The sequence below is a fragment of the Ahaetulla prasina genome, chromosome 3, assembly GCF_028640845.1.
Source record: "Ahaetulla prasina isolate Xishuangbanna chromosome 3, ASM2864084v1, whole genome shotgun sequence".
Classification (NCBI taxonomy): Eukaryota; Metazoa; Chordata; class Lepidosauria; order Squamata; family Colubridae; genus Ahaetulla; species Ahaetulla prasina.
This window is the reverse complement of record NC_080541.1, coordinates 201,808,878-201,825,701: the sequence shown is the minus strand read 5'-3', so window position 1 is coordinate 201,825,701 and position 16,824 is coordinate 201,808,878. Positions and strand designations below refer to the sequence as shown.

The 16,824-nt window shown below is 36.6% G+C and overlaps 1 protein-coding gene across 2 annotated transcripts in view; it reads left to right on the top strand.

Annotated features, from left to right (window-relative positions):
• The window catches only part of GDAP1L1 (ganglioside induced differentiation associated protein 1 like 1), a 49,402-nt gene extending 32,578 nt beyond the window's left edge, over positions 1 to 16,824 (top strand). Inside the window, exons 4-6 of one of the 2 annotated variants that reach the window (XM_058174452.1) lie at positions 7,437 to 7,540; positions 9,374 to 9,488; positions 15,005 to 16,824. In XM_058174452.1, the coding sequence (XP_058030435.1) occupies positions 7,437 to 7,540; positions 9,374 to 9,488; positions 15,005 to 15,348 (563 nt within the window). In that variant the 3' untranslated portion in view covers positions 15,349 to 16,824. The remainder of the gene's footprint in view (positions 1 to 7,436; positions 7,541 to 9,373; positions 9,489 to 15,004) is intronic. The other variant, XM_058174451.1, reaches the window with a different exon arrangement.

Genomic DNA, 16,824 nt, shown 5'->3' with positions numbered 1-16,824 from the left:
TATCTTTCTCAAGCCTTCACTAGTGGCCATCTTCTCACTGCTTCTCCCCACAAACATCCAAGAATTTCATATCACATATTACATATATTTGCTTTTGATCAAGTAGGCTTTACTCTACTTCTTTTGAAGTTCCATGATTGGTGAGAAGCGGGTTTCAACTTCAGAGAGTAAAATTTGACATTTGGAAACTTCTCAGTAACATGTATCTCTGTGGTAAGCACTTCACTTAATGCATGTCAACACAAACGCCATTTGCTCCTTCTGCACCCATTGGACTATTTATTAGTCCTTGAAAATTTCAAATAGTACTAGAGGGTTTTTTTAAAAAATAATAATACAATGATAAGAATTTCCATGGTACGTTGAAAATCCCTGCAGATACACACAAAAAGGGTTTTTTTTAGTATACTTAATAGAGCTTTGAAGATTTCAGTTTGGCTCAAATAGGAACTGAGCTGAGGGGAGGCCCTCTAGATTTCTATTGGATATTGAAATGCCCAAGAGCAGCCTTGATGTGTGTAGATTAGATTACAGAAATAAGGATAAATTGACAATACACTTTGTGCTTCAAGTACAAGCTCTCCTGAAACATTGGCAATGCCTAATATAACTCTTCCACAAGGACATTTTGTGAAAGGCAGTCCTGCTGTATGAGTAGTATATTGTGACAAGAATACCACAGGCGGTTGCAGTTTAATGATACAGGATGATTTATAATCAAACAGCTCAATTTGAAAATGCAAAGATTTTTTTAAAATCTTCCCAAGTTTAATATAGAATTATAAATTCAGGCTAGATTTTCCCTCATCTTCATTTACATGACTTTCTTCACTATTTTTTTTTTTTGTTAAGTTTGTGCTTGACTTCACATTTTCTTCTATTCGAAGTGCTTCTAAATTATCTGAGAGTGCCATATGATCCCACAGGAATATAGGCATAAGAGTTATATAGAATATCTACATCAGGAGTGTCAAACCTGCAATGACACATTGTCATCACGGGATGCATCACAATTTTTTCCCCTTCGCTAAACTAGAGGTGGGGGTGGCCAGTACATGATGCATCTGGCCCGCAGGCTGCAAGTTTGACACCCTGATCTATATTCAGAGGTAAAATAGTGCAGGATAATTAAAATGAGAGCAGCAATGGATATTATTACTATAAAACCTTCTTTTAATGATTGGATAGGATAGATCATGGAAAGAGGAGAGAGAGGTTGAAATATAATTGTACTCATAATTGCCGTGAGGAATATCAGAAGTCATTTCTTCATGTTTTTATATCTTTCTTTATATCTTCTTTTTTCTATTTTCTTTTTTACTAATAAATTTATTGGCCACCCATCCAACTTTTCATATTGCACTTTTAGATTCTTCTGTTCTTTTTTTTTTTTACTTTTTCTGTTCTAATTTAGTCTGTGGCAGTTATTGTTCTTAAAACATTGTGTGTGTGTGTGTGTGTGTGTGTGTGTGTGTGTTACAGCAGGTGGCAGCATCTAGCCAACCATGACTGAACTAGAAGCTAAACTAAACTGGCTTGATGGGAAATTATTAGGAAATCTTAGAACAATAGCTAGATTGGGAAATTTAAAACAAAATTTTAGGAATTTTTTTCAGTAGCAAACTAATTCCATATACCAAACAAAGTTACTAGAATTCATCAGGTAGTCCATAGAAATCTGAATCTTTACCCATTTTCTATCTTTTTTCTATCCTTATTTAGGAGGCTAAGATAGATGGTCCTTTGATTTCTTCTTCTTAGGATCTCTTTTTAGATTGTCAGCCAGGGCAGATCGATGGTCAAGTTCTCTGGGGATTGATTGAGGAGATTCATTGTCATCCTGGGGAGACAGCAGGCAATCAAATACCAGCTTTCAGAGCCAATGAATTGATAAAGTGGAGACAAAGGCAGATAATGTACTGGGCTGTTCCCACACTGGAGAGCTAGTTTGTTGTAATTCCTAAAATGCTGGGCTAGAAATCAGGAGACTGACTTCTAATCCTCCCTTAGGCATGAAAACCAGCTGAATGAATTTGGGCCATCACTCTCTCTCTCTACCAAGTCTACTTCACAGAGTTATTATCGGTAATATGAGGAATATGGGTGTACACCATCCTGAGTTGATCAAAAGCTGTGAGAAACCTCTCATAATAATAATTTTAAAATGGCAGGGTGCCTAACCTAAGAAGATTCCAGCAGCTATGAAAGGGCTCATCTCCTTGGGAAAACAGGTGGCAAGTTTCCCAATTAAACCGTGCCAGAAATTGGAGCTACATATCAGCAACTTTCATGGCCTTTCTCTTCTTTGGCTAGAAATAGTCTCCTTTTTACAAATCTTCACACTCTTGGTTTCTTGCTCCTGCCTCATGGCCCTGCAGCAGTGGTGGGCTGCTACCGGTTCGTCCTGGGTCGGGCAAACCTGTAGCAGTGGCAGCAGGAGGCTCCGCCCACCCGCCCGGATGCTTCTGCGCATACGCAGAAGCATTGTGTGCATGCACCCACAAGTGAACCAGTAGCAACGGTTTTGATACCTGCCCCTGCCCTGCAGGAATGTAAGAATCTATCTTCTTCACAGATCTCCAGCTGATTTATTGCCCCACTTGAAACTGTTATTATTTGAAAGTAAAACACTATCCGCTAATTTGTATCTGAAGTCAAAAACAAAAAAAAGGAAAAGTCTAAAGTAAATTTCTGACTATACTGTGAGCTTATTCCTAATGAAACAGCAGTTTTCCCAAAACAAAAGTTACTTGGGTTCATTTATTTAGATTTCCTCCAATCTGTAAGATTCTACCTTAATCAAAGGCTGCAGAGGAGAATAAACACTCTTACCTAACTTTGCACCACAGGCTTTGTTTCTAAGAGAACCAAACATTTTTCTCTCTCCAGCAGAGGAAGGTGCTAGGATACTTAGACTTTGAAGGTGATCTAGAACCATCCTTCTGTCAGGATTATGAGATGAGGAGATGTGTATTGAAATGTTTAAGTTCTTCAGGCTGCCAAGGAAAGTACAGTCTAAACTAGGGATGTCCAAATTTGGCCCTTTGAAAAGTGTTGGATTTCAACTCCCAGAATTCTCCAGCCAGCATGAGTTATAAATATGAGCAAGTTGCTGGCTGGGGAATTCTGGGAGTTGAAGTCCACCACTCTTCAAAGGGCCAAGTTTGGACATCCCTGGTCTAAACCAGTGATGGGTTTTTGGGTTTGGCATGTCAAACATTCCGAAAATGTCTAACTTGTTTCTGCTGGCATGTCAATCCGTATCCCAAACGAAAGAGAAAGAAAAAAAACAATTCTCTGTCCCTCCCCCCCGCCTGATCTGGGCCACCCTGAAAGCAGCACTTGGTGGCAATGTTGAGACAGGGCCTGAAAGAGGCCCAAGCCTTGACTTCAATCCTAATGCCACTGCTACCACTCAAAAGGTCACCTAACACAGGGGTCTCCAACCTTGGTCCCTTTAAGACTTGTGGACTTCAACTTGAAGTTGAAGTTGAAGTCCACAAGTCTTAAAGGGACCAAGGTCGGAGATCCCTGATCTAACAGAAGAGAGGAACATCATAAAAAATGAATAAATAAAATAATTTTTTAAAAAGTCCACCTCATGCTGTTCTCCAAGGCCTGTGAGCCTCAGCACGGTTGTCCTTGCAAGCACAGAGCTCCCCAGGATCTGCCAGGCGTCATTTACTTTCAGGCAATGTTCTCTACCAAAAGCTGCTCCAGGCCTCTTTCTGCCATATCACTTTAAATAATCACTGATAGCAACTAAATAAAAATCAAAACAGAATGTAACCCAAAGTTAATGATACTTCTGGCCAGTCGCTGTCTAAAGTCAGAATTGTCTTCACTCAGAACTGCAGAAAAAATAATTGCTACCAACCTGCCTTCCATTGAGGACCTGTATACTGCACGAATCAAGAAGAGGGCCGTGAAAATATTTGCAGATCACTCGCATCCTGGACATAAACTGTTTCAACTCCTACCCTCAAAACGACGCTATAGAGCACTGCACACCAGAACAACTAGACACAAGAACAGTTTTTCCCCCGAAGGCCATCACTCTGCTAAACAAATAATTCCCTCAACACTGTCAGACTATTTACTGAATCTGCACTACTATTAATCGTTTCATAGTTCCCATCACCAATCTCTTTCCACTTATGACTGTATGACTATAACTTGTTGCTGGCAATCCTTATGATTTATATTGATATATTGACCATCAATTGTGTTGTAAATGTTGTACCTTGATGAACGTATCTTTTCTTTTATGTATACTGAGAGCATATGCACCAAGACAAATTCCTTGTGTGTCCAATCACACTTGGCCAATAAAATTCTATTCTATTCTATTCTCCAAAGATCACTGAAGTTTAACAAGCTTAAAAACCAGTTGGGCAGAAAGAAGAGAAAGATAGATAGTCTGAGCATGACCTGTTTGTCTAAGATTTAAGTAATTTATGTTCATTTCCAGTGCATTACTCTCATTTTTTCTTTACCTTTCCTTATGTTAGATATTTATCTTTGCTCTCCAGTCCAGCAACTAAATATCTCCGTTAAACACAAATGTCTACTTTTTTAAACAAATACAACAGCCTCACTTTCTAATTCATTACTTTACTTGGTGATTTGAGATAATCAGATGTACTGCAATATCTCACTAGATGTTGGTTGGAAGCAAAGCTACTTTGAGCAACTTCCCCTTCTTCTCCTTTTTAATGCCAATTGTTTTTAAGAATATGTGAATCTATTCCTAGTCATTTTGCTGTCAATATCCATTCATTAAAAAAAAAGTTGAGGACAATTGTGAAAGCAACAGCACCAGAGATTTCTCCAAAAAAAAAATAGCCTTGGTTCTAATCCAGTCTGACAGATCAATAGAAATTGAAGAGAAGAAGAGCATATATACTTAACTCCAAAGCTACTGAGACATTGCTCTGCAAATAGTCTACTTCAGTCAACATTAAGAGAGAATCAGACAATAGAAGATGTAAAGAACTTTTAATTAAAGCAATGAATTGCTTCTCTAAATTGCAAAGGATGTGATCTTAGTATGAAACCATCTATTGAATCCTGACTAAGCATAAATTTCCTTCATTTATAGGCATGGATATTTACACAGTAGAATTTGCAATTAGTAAAATATTTATCTGCGCATAACATAAATTGAAAGAAGGAAAGCCCTATTTAAACTATTGATTTGCTGTGGGTGAAATTGCAATCAGATATGCTACAGGGAATGTTTGAGAAAGTTTTCAAAAAATATCTTTCCATCAGTAATCTGGGGCAGGCAATGAATAGAGGAACATAATTTGAAATCCTAAATGTGAGGTGAACATTCCAATTGCATTTTGTTTGTTGCAGTGACACCTACTGCAAATGTAGCAACCAAATGTAAGACTATTATGTCTATTTAAATCTCTCCTTTTAATATTACAAGTGGATTCTTCAGCAAAATGTTGCAGTCCTCTTTGAGCCTGCTCTATTCTATCCTCATTCCCAATTTTCTGTTTCTCCCCTCCAATAATTATTGAGCATTCTCAGTTTGTTCAATTCTCACTGAACTGTTTTTGATTCCCCTTTTCTTAGAATTTATTTAAAATTTTGCAAGCTTCAAGATTCATCCAGGTCTGTTGCTTCTTTTGGTTACAGAAAAATTCATAGAAAATGAATTGGATGCTTTCAAAATGGTCAAGTAATGTAAATGAATACCTGTATAGAGGAAGAAAACTAACCACAGTTTATCTTGCAATTGTATGCACATTTCTGCATGCAAACTGAATTTCCTGACAGTACTTCTCAAAACTATATTCAAATGTATCAGAAACCTCTTCGATCAATCATTTCAGTCTCAAGATGCATTCCTTTTTTCATTTTACAATTATTTCATTGACAATAAAGTCTGTTTCCAAGCCAAATAATGTCAGATGCAGTGGAGGAAGACTAACTCTAAGATCTTCAAATTATCAGATCATAAAGATTCCAACCACATACCCTAAAACATCCAAATATTCTCAAACTGTAGGCCCAAACACTTCTTGAAAGTGAAGCTGCCATTTTCAAAAATAATGTCCCTTTTCTTTTTATTCTGACCTTTTTAATCATAGATAATATGAGGCTACACTGGAAATTATGGCCTCATTTGTCCAGTAAAACCTTCCATAGAAAAAAAGAAGAACTGAGCTGCTGTAGAAGCTTAATTACTTTGGCTGTGCTAGATATAAAGAGCAACTAAGAGATTGATTTATAGCTCAAGCATTGCTTTTGCTGAGGCCATGATGCTGTGATAATTAAAAATGATTACCTAAGGGAGGTGAAATGTCAAGATGGGAAAAGAATGAGCACAGATCATTATTGGTATAATATATCCACTATTTAACCTACATTGAAAAGAGTACTGCTAATGCATTTGCTCAAAACTGGCCTTTCCCTTGAAGTAGGTCTCATTTATGTGTTGATAAATTTGCCAGTAAGATTTCGAATGTAGCCTCACTCATGATTTTGTCTACCTTAGATAGTTTGCCTCAAGGTAGTGTCTATAGAAGTATCAAAACCACAACTCTCAAGAATTACAAGATGGCTTTTCTTATGCTAGATTGAAGCTCTGGAAATTACAGAACCATATAGCTGAAAGATTCATGTTAGCAGGAATCACAGTTAATTAATCAAAACAAAACTGCCAAGTTTTCTGGTTGGAGCATTCAGCCATAGTCCTGTGAAGCTATTTTTTAAAAACATTTGTATTAGCTCCCTATGGGTTTATGCTTTGGGATATTGATTATCATCTGCCAGGAAGTATGCCTGATTTTATTCCACCATAACTGAGAGATGATTATGGGATACTATAACTGCTTTCTCTTTTCCTTTAAAAAATACTAATCTAAAACATGACATTATACCAGCACCTTCTCCCACAAAGAATCAAAACTGAACGGACTCAGAAATCACCAAATTATGATCTGGAACAGGGATGTACAACCGGAACACCTTGATGTAGTTCTCAAAGCCTCTTCAGATATTTGCATCAAATTGGGTTCTCTAATGTAATAGAATAGAAATTCATTATAGGTACTCCTTGAGTTACCACCACAATTGAGCCTAAAAGTTATGTTGCTAAGTGAAACATTTGTCAGGTGAGTTTGCCCCACTTTCTAGCATTTGTATGCAAAACGTATATTCTCCGATTTGCTCTGTGTCTGATCTTTCAAAAGTCCAGCTACAGAATATGGGCAAAACATAATATCTTGGACCTTCAACTTGAACCTATTTTACTCCTTGATCTTTCATTCATTTATTGTTATCATTTCTTTAGTGCAATTAATAAAACAAATATAACAGTTTTGTAAAAGAATGAGGCTTCTGCTACGATGAGATACCACTCTGATGGGAGTAAATCTCCGCCACAAGCATGCAAACCATTTATATTTTCTTCTCTTTAGGACATTTAGTTAATGCCAGCTCAGATCTGATGAAGTTGGATCATGATGATGATGATGAGGCACAACTAACGGAACCATACCTTTCCAAACAGAAGAAACTTATGGTGAGACAAGCATAAGGAAAGTTTTATTATTAGATATGGAAACACTATAGAAGTTTGGGATGGATATAAATATTGACTTCAGTCTAATTTCCACTAACTATTGGGCATTTTCCACGAACTTCCCATTCTCACCCAGAGAGAGATTCCAAAGAGAAGGGCCAACTGATGGTGGTCCAAGGCTGTGAAAAAGACAGTGGGGTACATGGGGTAAACAATGGTCCCCTGGGCCCAACTTAAATTGAGCAGGTAGCCAGACTGACTATTGATTCATCTGCAACAGGCAAAAGTCATCAAATTTAATTAAGAATCCATAATAGAATGAATTGATGCAATGATTATCATGAATAATTTGTATGTGGCTGTCACTGCTTTTACCTTTATGAATATATAATTAAATTAATTAATTTAGCTGACATCATTTATTCATACTTTAGCCTGACCCACATTTCTTTTATCTTTTAACTTTCACATCACTTCCCCTTAGTAGAAAAGAATGTTCCTACTTTGACTGATCTGAAAAAGAAGTAAGATAAATGCAGGGGGCCTAAACTTATGACCACAATTGATCCCAAAATTTCTATTGTTAAGTGAGATCATTGTTAAGTGAATTTTGCCCCATTTTACAACCTTTTTTTGCCACAGTTCTTAAGTGAATCACTGCAGTTTTAAGTTAGTAAAACAATTATTAAGTGAATCTGGTTTCTCAATTGACTTTGCTTGTTAGAAGTTTGCAAAAGGTGACTATAATAAATATGAATCAGTTACCAAGCATCTGAATTTTGACCACATGACCATGGGGATGCTGTTGTTGAAGGGATCTGGGCAATAAAATTGGAACATTAGGTTTAGAAGACGTATGGAGAAGAGAAAAATTGAATATCAAGGTATGCATTATGTTCATCTGAACATTATTTCCTAGATTCTCTCTGGTGACTTGTAGAAGTTTCTGATACTTGTTTAACTTTATCATCTATACAATTAATATTATCATCAAAAGTAGTTTACTGTCTGCAGTGAATCAGTTTGAAATAATCTAGACTTTTCTATATCTGTTTTGCCCTGATTTATAAATAGTATTTTCTTAAATTCAAAATAAGCACACAGCAGTATAGATCACAAAGTGATCTATTAGTGTAATAACTTTTTGTATTTTGTATAAAAATGTAAATAATAAATAAATAAATAATTGCCCAAAACTATACAAACAACTCCGAACTACTCAAAATTTCCACTACCGGTTTTCCAGAATCTATCAGAACCTGCTGAATAGGAACCCCGATTCCTAGCCTTTCAGATCACACCAGTGGTGGGATTCAAAATTTTTTACTACCAGTTCTGTGGGCATGGCTTGGTGGGTGTGGCATGGCTTGGTGGACATGGCTTGGTGCACATGGCAGGGGAAGGGTACTGTAAAATCTCCATTCCCTCCCCACTCCAGGGGAAGGTTACTGCAAAAGGTTACTCCATTTCCTCCCAATCAGCTGGGACTCGGGAGGCAGAGAATAGATGTGGGCGGGGCCAGTCAGAGGTGGTATTTACTGGTTCTCCGAACTACTCAAAATTTCCACTACCAGTTCTTCAGAACTGGTCAGAACTTGCTGAGTATCACCTCTGGACCACAGATTACAAATTGCTACAGAATCAGTAGGCTAAATCTGCTATCATTGTTGGATAATTTGCAAACCCAACAAATTGCATCCCTTTCTATTAAAGCTGTTTTAATAACAGATGTGGTGTTTATTTGTTTTTTACAAATCTCCTACATACCATTGGATAATCATTACTTTGTAAGCTTTTTTTTTTTGCAGTAAGGCCTTTGTTATTTTCATTTAGGCCAAAATTCTGGAGCATGACAATGTGAACTATCTGAAGAAAATCCTGGGAGATCTGGGAATGGTGCTAGATCAAATTGAAGCTGAACTGGAGAAGAGAAAAATTGAATATCAAGGTATGCGTTATGTTCATCTGAACATTATTTCCTAGATTCTCTCTGGTGACTTGTAGAAGTTTCTGATACTTGTTTAACTTTATCATCTATACAATTAATATTTGCAAAAGTAGCTTATTTTCTGCAGTGAATCAGTTTGAAATAATCTAGACTCTCTTATATTCATTATAGTCATATTATATTTTGAACCCCATAATAAGCACTTGGCCTTATTTTCAGGGAGGTCTTATTATTTTGGGGCATGTGGAACAAGATGGGGATCCTCCCACCGTCTTATCTGATTTCCAGCTCTGTCTCCCTAACCCTAACTAGAGGAAATGGCAGGGACTTGCTGTGCATGCGGTTAAATATTTTTTGGGAGGGCTTATTTTTTGGAGGGAGCTTATTTTCAGGGGAGGCTTTATTTTGCGGGAACAGAGACTGTTCTCTTACCACTGCACCGCTGCGATGCTACGACAGGAAGTCCCAATAGCACAATTTTATAAGCTCTATATCCACAGTGGAATGGTCAGGCCCATGTTTTGCTATACTAGCTATTAGAATCTCATGGGAAACTTTGTCAGATGCTTTGCTTGGAACACTGTGTCCTCTAAATTGGTCAATCAAATTAATTTGGCATGACTTGTTCTTAGTAAAATCATTTTGAGTTCTGCCAAGCAATGCATTCTTTTCTGAATTATTATAAACCAACTATTTAAAAATCTGTTACAGAATTTAGCCTGGTGTTAACATCAAGTTGCCCAGGTCTTCTTTTCATCCTTTTTGAACATAAGCATATGAAAGTTATCTGCCAACTATTTTGTTGAAGGGAACTGGGCAACAAAATTGGAACATTAGATTTAGAAGGCGTCTTATAAAAGCTAATTATTTTAAGGACGGGCCCACCATTTGGATAAGATCTCTGTGCAGTTTTTGGCAGATTGTTTGCTTTCCAGCTAATCTCAGTTTTATCATCATCATCATTTTAGCTATTGTCTATCCACTGCAGGATGAAGGCCTCTTCCATATGTTTCCAATCAATACAGTCCTGAGCTTTCTTTTGCCAATTGGTCCACAATACTTGCTGATGTCATCAATCCATTTTGTTTTAGGTCTATTTTGTGGATGCTTTTTATCAAGTGGGATCCATTCTATGACTGCCTTAGTCCAAATGCCATCAGTTCTTCTTCTTCTTTTTTTTTTTAATTTGAATTTATATCCCGCCCTTCTCCGAAGACTCAGGGCGGCTTACATTGTGTTAAGCAATAGTCTTCATCCATTTGTATATTATATACAAAGTCAACTTTTATTGTCCCCAACAATCTGGGTCCTCATTTTACCTACCTTATAAAGGATGGAAGGCTGAGTCAACCCTGGGCCTGGTGGGACTTGAACATGCAGTAATTGCAAGCAGCTGTGTTAATAACAGACTGCTTAGTCTGTTGAGCCACCAGCGGCCCCTATGTGACCAGCCCACTTCCATTTCAATTTCCATTTTTTTACTCTCTTGATGATATCATATACTTTTGTCTGTTCTCTAATCCATCTGCAGATATTTTTATCTTGTCTTGTAAGGCTGAGCATGTATCTTTCCATGGCACTTTATGCCACTCTTAGCTTTTGTATCAATTGTGAAGTTAGTGTCCATGTTTCACTGGCATATATTAAAGCAGGTAGCACAGTCTGATTGAAAAAAAAATTTTCTTCAGGCATAGGGGGAAGATTGTTCTTGAAAATTATGCTTAGCTTGCCAAATGCCTGCCAAGCACATTTAACATGCGTTTCAATTTCTTTTATTGTATCATCTTCCATTGAGATCCGTTGGACAAGGTATATGGTCTACTACATCTAGTTCTTCTCCAGATATACACATTTTTCTTTCTTTGATGAATTTATTAAACATAATCCAGCTCTTCTTCAGGTTTATTTTTAAGCCAAATGGTTCTCCTGCTTTGTGAAGCTCTTGTATGTGTTTTTGTAGCTCTTCTGGATCTTGTGAGAAGAGAACATCTTCATCTGATGATTGATTTTAAATAGGCGCCATTGATTTTGCCCAATCTAGTTTGTGAAATCTCAGTTTTATATCTCTATATTTATATCATTCCAAAATGGTTTGGTTAAGGAGGGCCTTGGGTCAAGCTCCACTCCTAGTGACTGCATACCTGCAGTATGCCTGTATACCTGCATACCTGCAGTTTTCTTAGAAGTGTTATTGAATGGATGTTATCCCCTTCCAGGATGGTCTTTTATTTTCCAGATAGTCTTCCATCTCCAAGACCTAACTAGGTTAGACCCTGCTGAGATAGCCACGGTCATCTAGAGCTACCACCTGCTGTGATCTAATAAACCCTAATTTGCCAAAAAATATATGGAGCTCTGTGAAAACAAAAAGCCCAAAATGGTGCACTTTGAAGAAATGAAGCAAAGGAGAGGGTTTTTTATTCTACTTTTTCCCCCAAAAATGTTTTCTGTGAAAAGTCAAAAGTTCTCTTCGTGAACTAGGGAGAACACCCGGATACTTTTTTCATTTGGGAATTTGCAGTTCTTTGTAAACCTCTGAGCAAAATATTCATTTGATCATCCAGATCAGGAGTCTCCAACCTTGCCAACTTTAAGATTTGTGGACTTCAGCTCCCAGAATTCTCATAGATCTCATAGCATCCTACCTGACTGCATTTTCTTTCTCTCCACCGAAATCAACAATCCAGTAACTCAAAATATTAAAGTAGTGTTTGGGATTTTATCTTAACTGATCCGTTTTACTCCCTTAAATGAAAAATACTGATCCAGACAATCATTTTAAAAAACCCAATCACACTTTGAATGTTCTCCTTCCATTCTCCTCCCCAAGGAAAAAAAATCTTAGCATGAGTTAAATGAATCACTACTCATACAACAGATAACTGACACCCTTGAGGTTTTTAGCAGCCTTCTAGATAAAAGGAAGTGACTCCTTATGGTTGTCCTTTCTTCTCTACTTAAATACAGTATGACATTTCTAATTTCTGCACCTGTCAGTGCTGGTGGGCAGAAAGAGTATCTGTGTAATTTTAAAAGTCATCAGAATCTGTAGAGCTCAAACTGCTGCTATTTCTTTCACAGCGAGATGCCTGCCAGCTGCATGTCCAAGTGTCAGCCATTGTAATGAGAGACAAATAATTAACTATTAGTATGGACATGGTATGATACGGGAGGTAAAGAAAAAGGGACAAACACGTGATCTAAAAAGCTAGTTTGGAATAGTACATTTTACACACTCGTAGATAAATAGCTTCCTTGGCAGTACACATTAATTATTATGACCGAGAGCTGTTGCTTTTTAACTATAGACCAGATTGCACCTGCTACATCTGTGGAAATTCAGAAAAGACATAGAAGAGATGGAGAGATGTCTAGTTTTGTAACTAACATAGGCATCATGCCCCAAAGGGATCTCTTTCCAAAGTATGGTTCAATATTTTAAATAATGTAGTGGATACATACCTTTCATCCGGGGAAATAAAATTATTCAGATAACATAAATACCAAGGATTATTTCAATATTTTTGGTTCCTCTGAATATTGGTCTTTATATTATTCAAATCGAAAGAATAAAAGAGCAAGTATAAAGTCAAATTCAAACTACTCACAATCAGAGTCAAAACCAGTGCAAAAAAGGTGAAATAGATGCCAGATTTTATATAAATCAGTTAAGCTGCAGTTTTCAAGACTTGAATATTGAATATATTTTTATGGTACATTGTGCCTTGTTTATTGAATTAATCCATTTGAGGGTTGCAAACAAACTGAAATATAAAGTCATCAAACAGATTGGCTAAACCACAAAAAGAGTTTCATGTTAATCAAACTGAGCATATTGGCTGAATACACCTGCTTCAGCATTCTTCTAATGCTTAATTTCTTCAGGCATTTACCGTGAAAACATGAATGCTTAAAACTGATCATGAGCAGGGTTGAGCAGCTGGTAATTAATTTGAAGAACCATAACTGGTTAATAAAAAAGAAATAGCAAGGTTTAAGGGTTTGTTATTATTATTCCTCCCTTTTATTGTCCTTCAACCCATAATGCTCCAACTATCATTAACTGCCATAAAGATTTTCATGGCAGATGATTTCATGGTTTTTAAAGACTGTACCAATGGTGCAGCTGTAGGCTGCTTAATTATATGCATGATTGGAAGTACAGATAGTACTTAATGACCATTCAAAGTTGCAAAACTGAAAAAGTGACATATGACTGTTTTTTCACACTTTACAACCATTGCAGCATCCTTATGGTCACATGATCAAAATTCAGCTGCTTGGCAACTGGCTCATATTTATGACGGTTGCATTTTCCCGGGGTCTTGTGATCACCTTTTGTGAGCTTTTGACAAGCAAAATCAATAGGGAAACTGAATTCACTTAACAACCATGTTACTAACTTAACAACTACAGAGGTTCACTTAACAAGTGTGGCAAGAACAGTCATATAGTGGGGCAAAATTCACTTAACTGTTTCACTTAGCAACAGAAAGTTTGGGCTAATTTGTGGTTACAAGTCGAGGACTAAGAGAAGAAGCTGAGCAGCTGCAAAGGGAAAACTTGCTTTATCATATCTTTTTCTAGAGAGTGGCTTGTACTGAGCATGAAATGTGGGAAGATCCTGCTCTGTCATCTTGAGCTCCTATAGATCCTCCTGAAAAATTTGGAAGCAAGCCTCTCAAATTTGACAGCTTCAGTTTTCCAGGTTTTCAGAATGAAAGAAGAATAAACATAGCCTGTAAAGACTTAAAAGGTCTTGATGATCTGATTTTACTTTTCAAAAAGGAAAAAATAGATACAAAAGTGTCTGTAGAGAGAATTTAAAAAATAAAATAAAAATCAAGATGGCAGCTATGACCATTTCCTCAAAGCTCTACTTTCTTTCTACATGTGTTGCAAAAGTCAGGGCTTGGAGCACATGATCACACACACCACAAATATTCCTGCAATTAATTAAATTTGGTACTTCTCTTTGGTAACATCACTGTGTCAGCCCCTTCCCATCCTAATAAAAAGACAGAATATAAATATGATAGCAACCATTTCCCCTTTGTTCATTAACATCTCTGAAACTGAAGAACTGACAATGATAAAAATGCCTAATTGGGACAGCACTAACATTAAGTAGATAATTACCAAAGCTTCTGATTTTAATGTCCTTTAAAAGGTAGCAAATTGTTAGTTAATTAATATATCGTGCTTAAATTACCAGGGACAGAGAGGAACGTTTATGGCATTTTCTATCCCAGCTATCAAAATAATCTAATTGCAGCTGAATGCTCTTCAAGCAGCAAAATATATCCCACAATCATGCTTGGCTTCCCACCCCACCTTACCTAGATGTGAAAAGGAATGCTAGAATTCATGAAATATTGAATCAGATAATTGCCAGAGATCTATTACTAGAAGACAGTTTAATTGGTCTCAATCAAAAGCCAATGAAGTAAGGGTTAATTGCAGCATTTGGTTTATGTCTTCCAATGCAACATAATTATTGTGGCTTCATTCTTTAGGGCAGAAATGTGAACTCTGGCTTTGTGGATGTGCATTTACCTTGGCTGATGTTTTGCTGGGAGCCACATTACACCGCCTCAAGTTCCTAGGACTCTCAAAGAAATACTGGGAAGATGGCAGCAGACCCAACCTACAGAACTTCTTTGAAAGGATACAAAAACGTTTTGCCTTCAGGAAAGTCTTGGGGGACATCCATACTACTCTCCTCTCAGCGGTGGTACCCAATGCATTCAGGCTGGTCAAACGGAAACCTCCATCCTTTTTTGGGGCCTCCTTCCTCATGGGATCTCTAGGGGGGATGGGATATTTTGCTTATTGGTATCTAAAGAAAAAATATATCTAGTGCCGGCTGTTTTGTTGTTTAGTTTGATGTCTCTGTGCTGTGTGAAACTATGATGAATCTTCAGTAACTATAATGAAATTTGAAACCAATATGAATAACTATACTGTTAATGTAACATTCCATAGTCTAGAAGTAGGAAACCTAAACTGCAAGGACGCAAGTCAACAAAAATATTCAACTTGTACAATGCCTTTTTGTAGGTGTCAGTATTACAAATCTATAAATCGTGGGGTATGTTTATATACCCGCTGTGGAACAAAACAGCCTTTTAGCACAGTCAAGCACCATCAGGAAACAACTAGCAAATGAATTACAAAACTGAGAGATGGGATTCCCTGTGGCACTTCTAAATTTTTCCACAAGTTTTTCAATCACATAGCACATTCTTTCCCTTACAGATGCAAATAACAAGGACTTTTCTATAAACTGTTTTTGTGTTGTGCTTAAAAAAGGATTAAAAACAAATAGAACATATGCAGTGAGTTGGATCACAATAGTTTGTGAAGTTTTAGCATAAAATGATGAGTTTTTTTCTTTGTATTTTCAATTTGTTTGGATCAGGTTTTTTTCAATTAACTTGCATTTAACTATAATTCTCTTTATTTTTTTTACAATTTTTAATTGTCTTATAGTTTTCTCTGATTACGGCACTTAATTTCACAGATGAAATTCTGATTCATCAAGGAGTTTGTCTCCAGCTTGTTTCCATGAATTTGCCAAGTGTCTTTCACCAATGGAACCTTTGTGGACTCTTAAGAACGTAACTGTTTTCATTAGTTCTAAATAATTTTCAAGAAATTTGACCCCCCCACACTCCTTTTTGGGGACTTTTTCCTCAGTTATTTTTCTTGTTGTGTATTTTTATTAGAAAACACTTTGCACAAAAAAAATCATATTTCTCACTTTATTGTGCCTTTTGCATGTTGGAAAGAATAATAAGCATCAATGCTATTCATGCTTACAATACTTCTGAGAACTCAAATAAATCATATCGGAAGAGTAACAGCTTTACATTTCTAAATGTGGTCTATATCAGTTGATTCATTTCCAAAAATAAATTATGTATACATGTGCAGTAATGACATTCTGCACTTTGTCAGAAGAGTTTATTCTTCTTAAATAAGTAATACAGAGTAAAGGTTTTTTTTTAAATTTTATAAAGTGACTGTTTAAAAAGTACTGAAAATAGCAGCATAAATGAACAATCATGAACCCAAAATTAAATCTTGACCATGTGTACTGTCACTTAGGTTCTGTAATTTAGCAAATACATTTTAGGAATACAAAACACAGTTCTAGATAAAATAGCTAACTTGTTTTCAAATTGTTTTTTGGATTATTATGTTTGACCTCAAGAAAGTCAGACTTGATCCAAATAACTGACAAGGGCAGCCTCTGCATGTATAGGTATTGCCCATCTAATATGGTGCACACCAAATTAAAGGCCATATCATTTGGGTTTCATGCCATATAGCT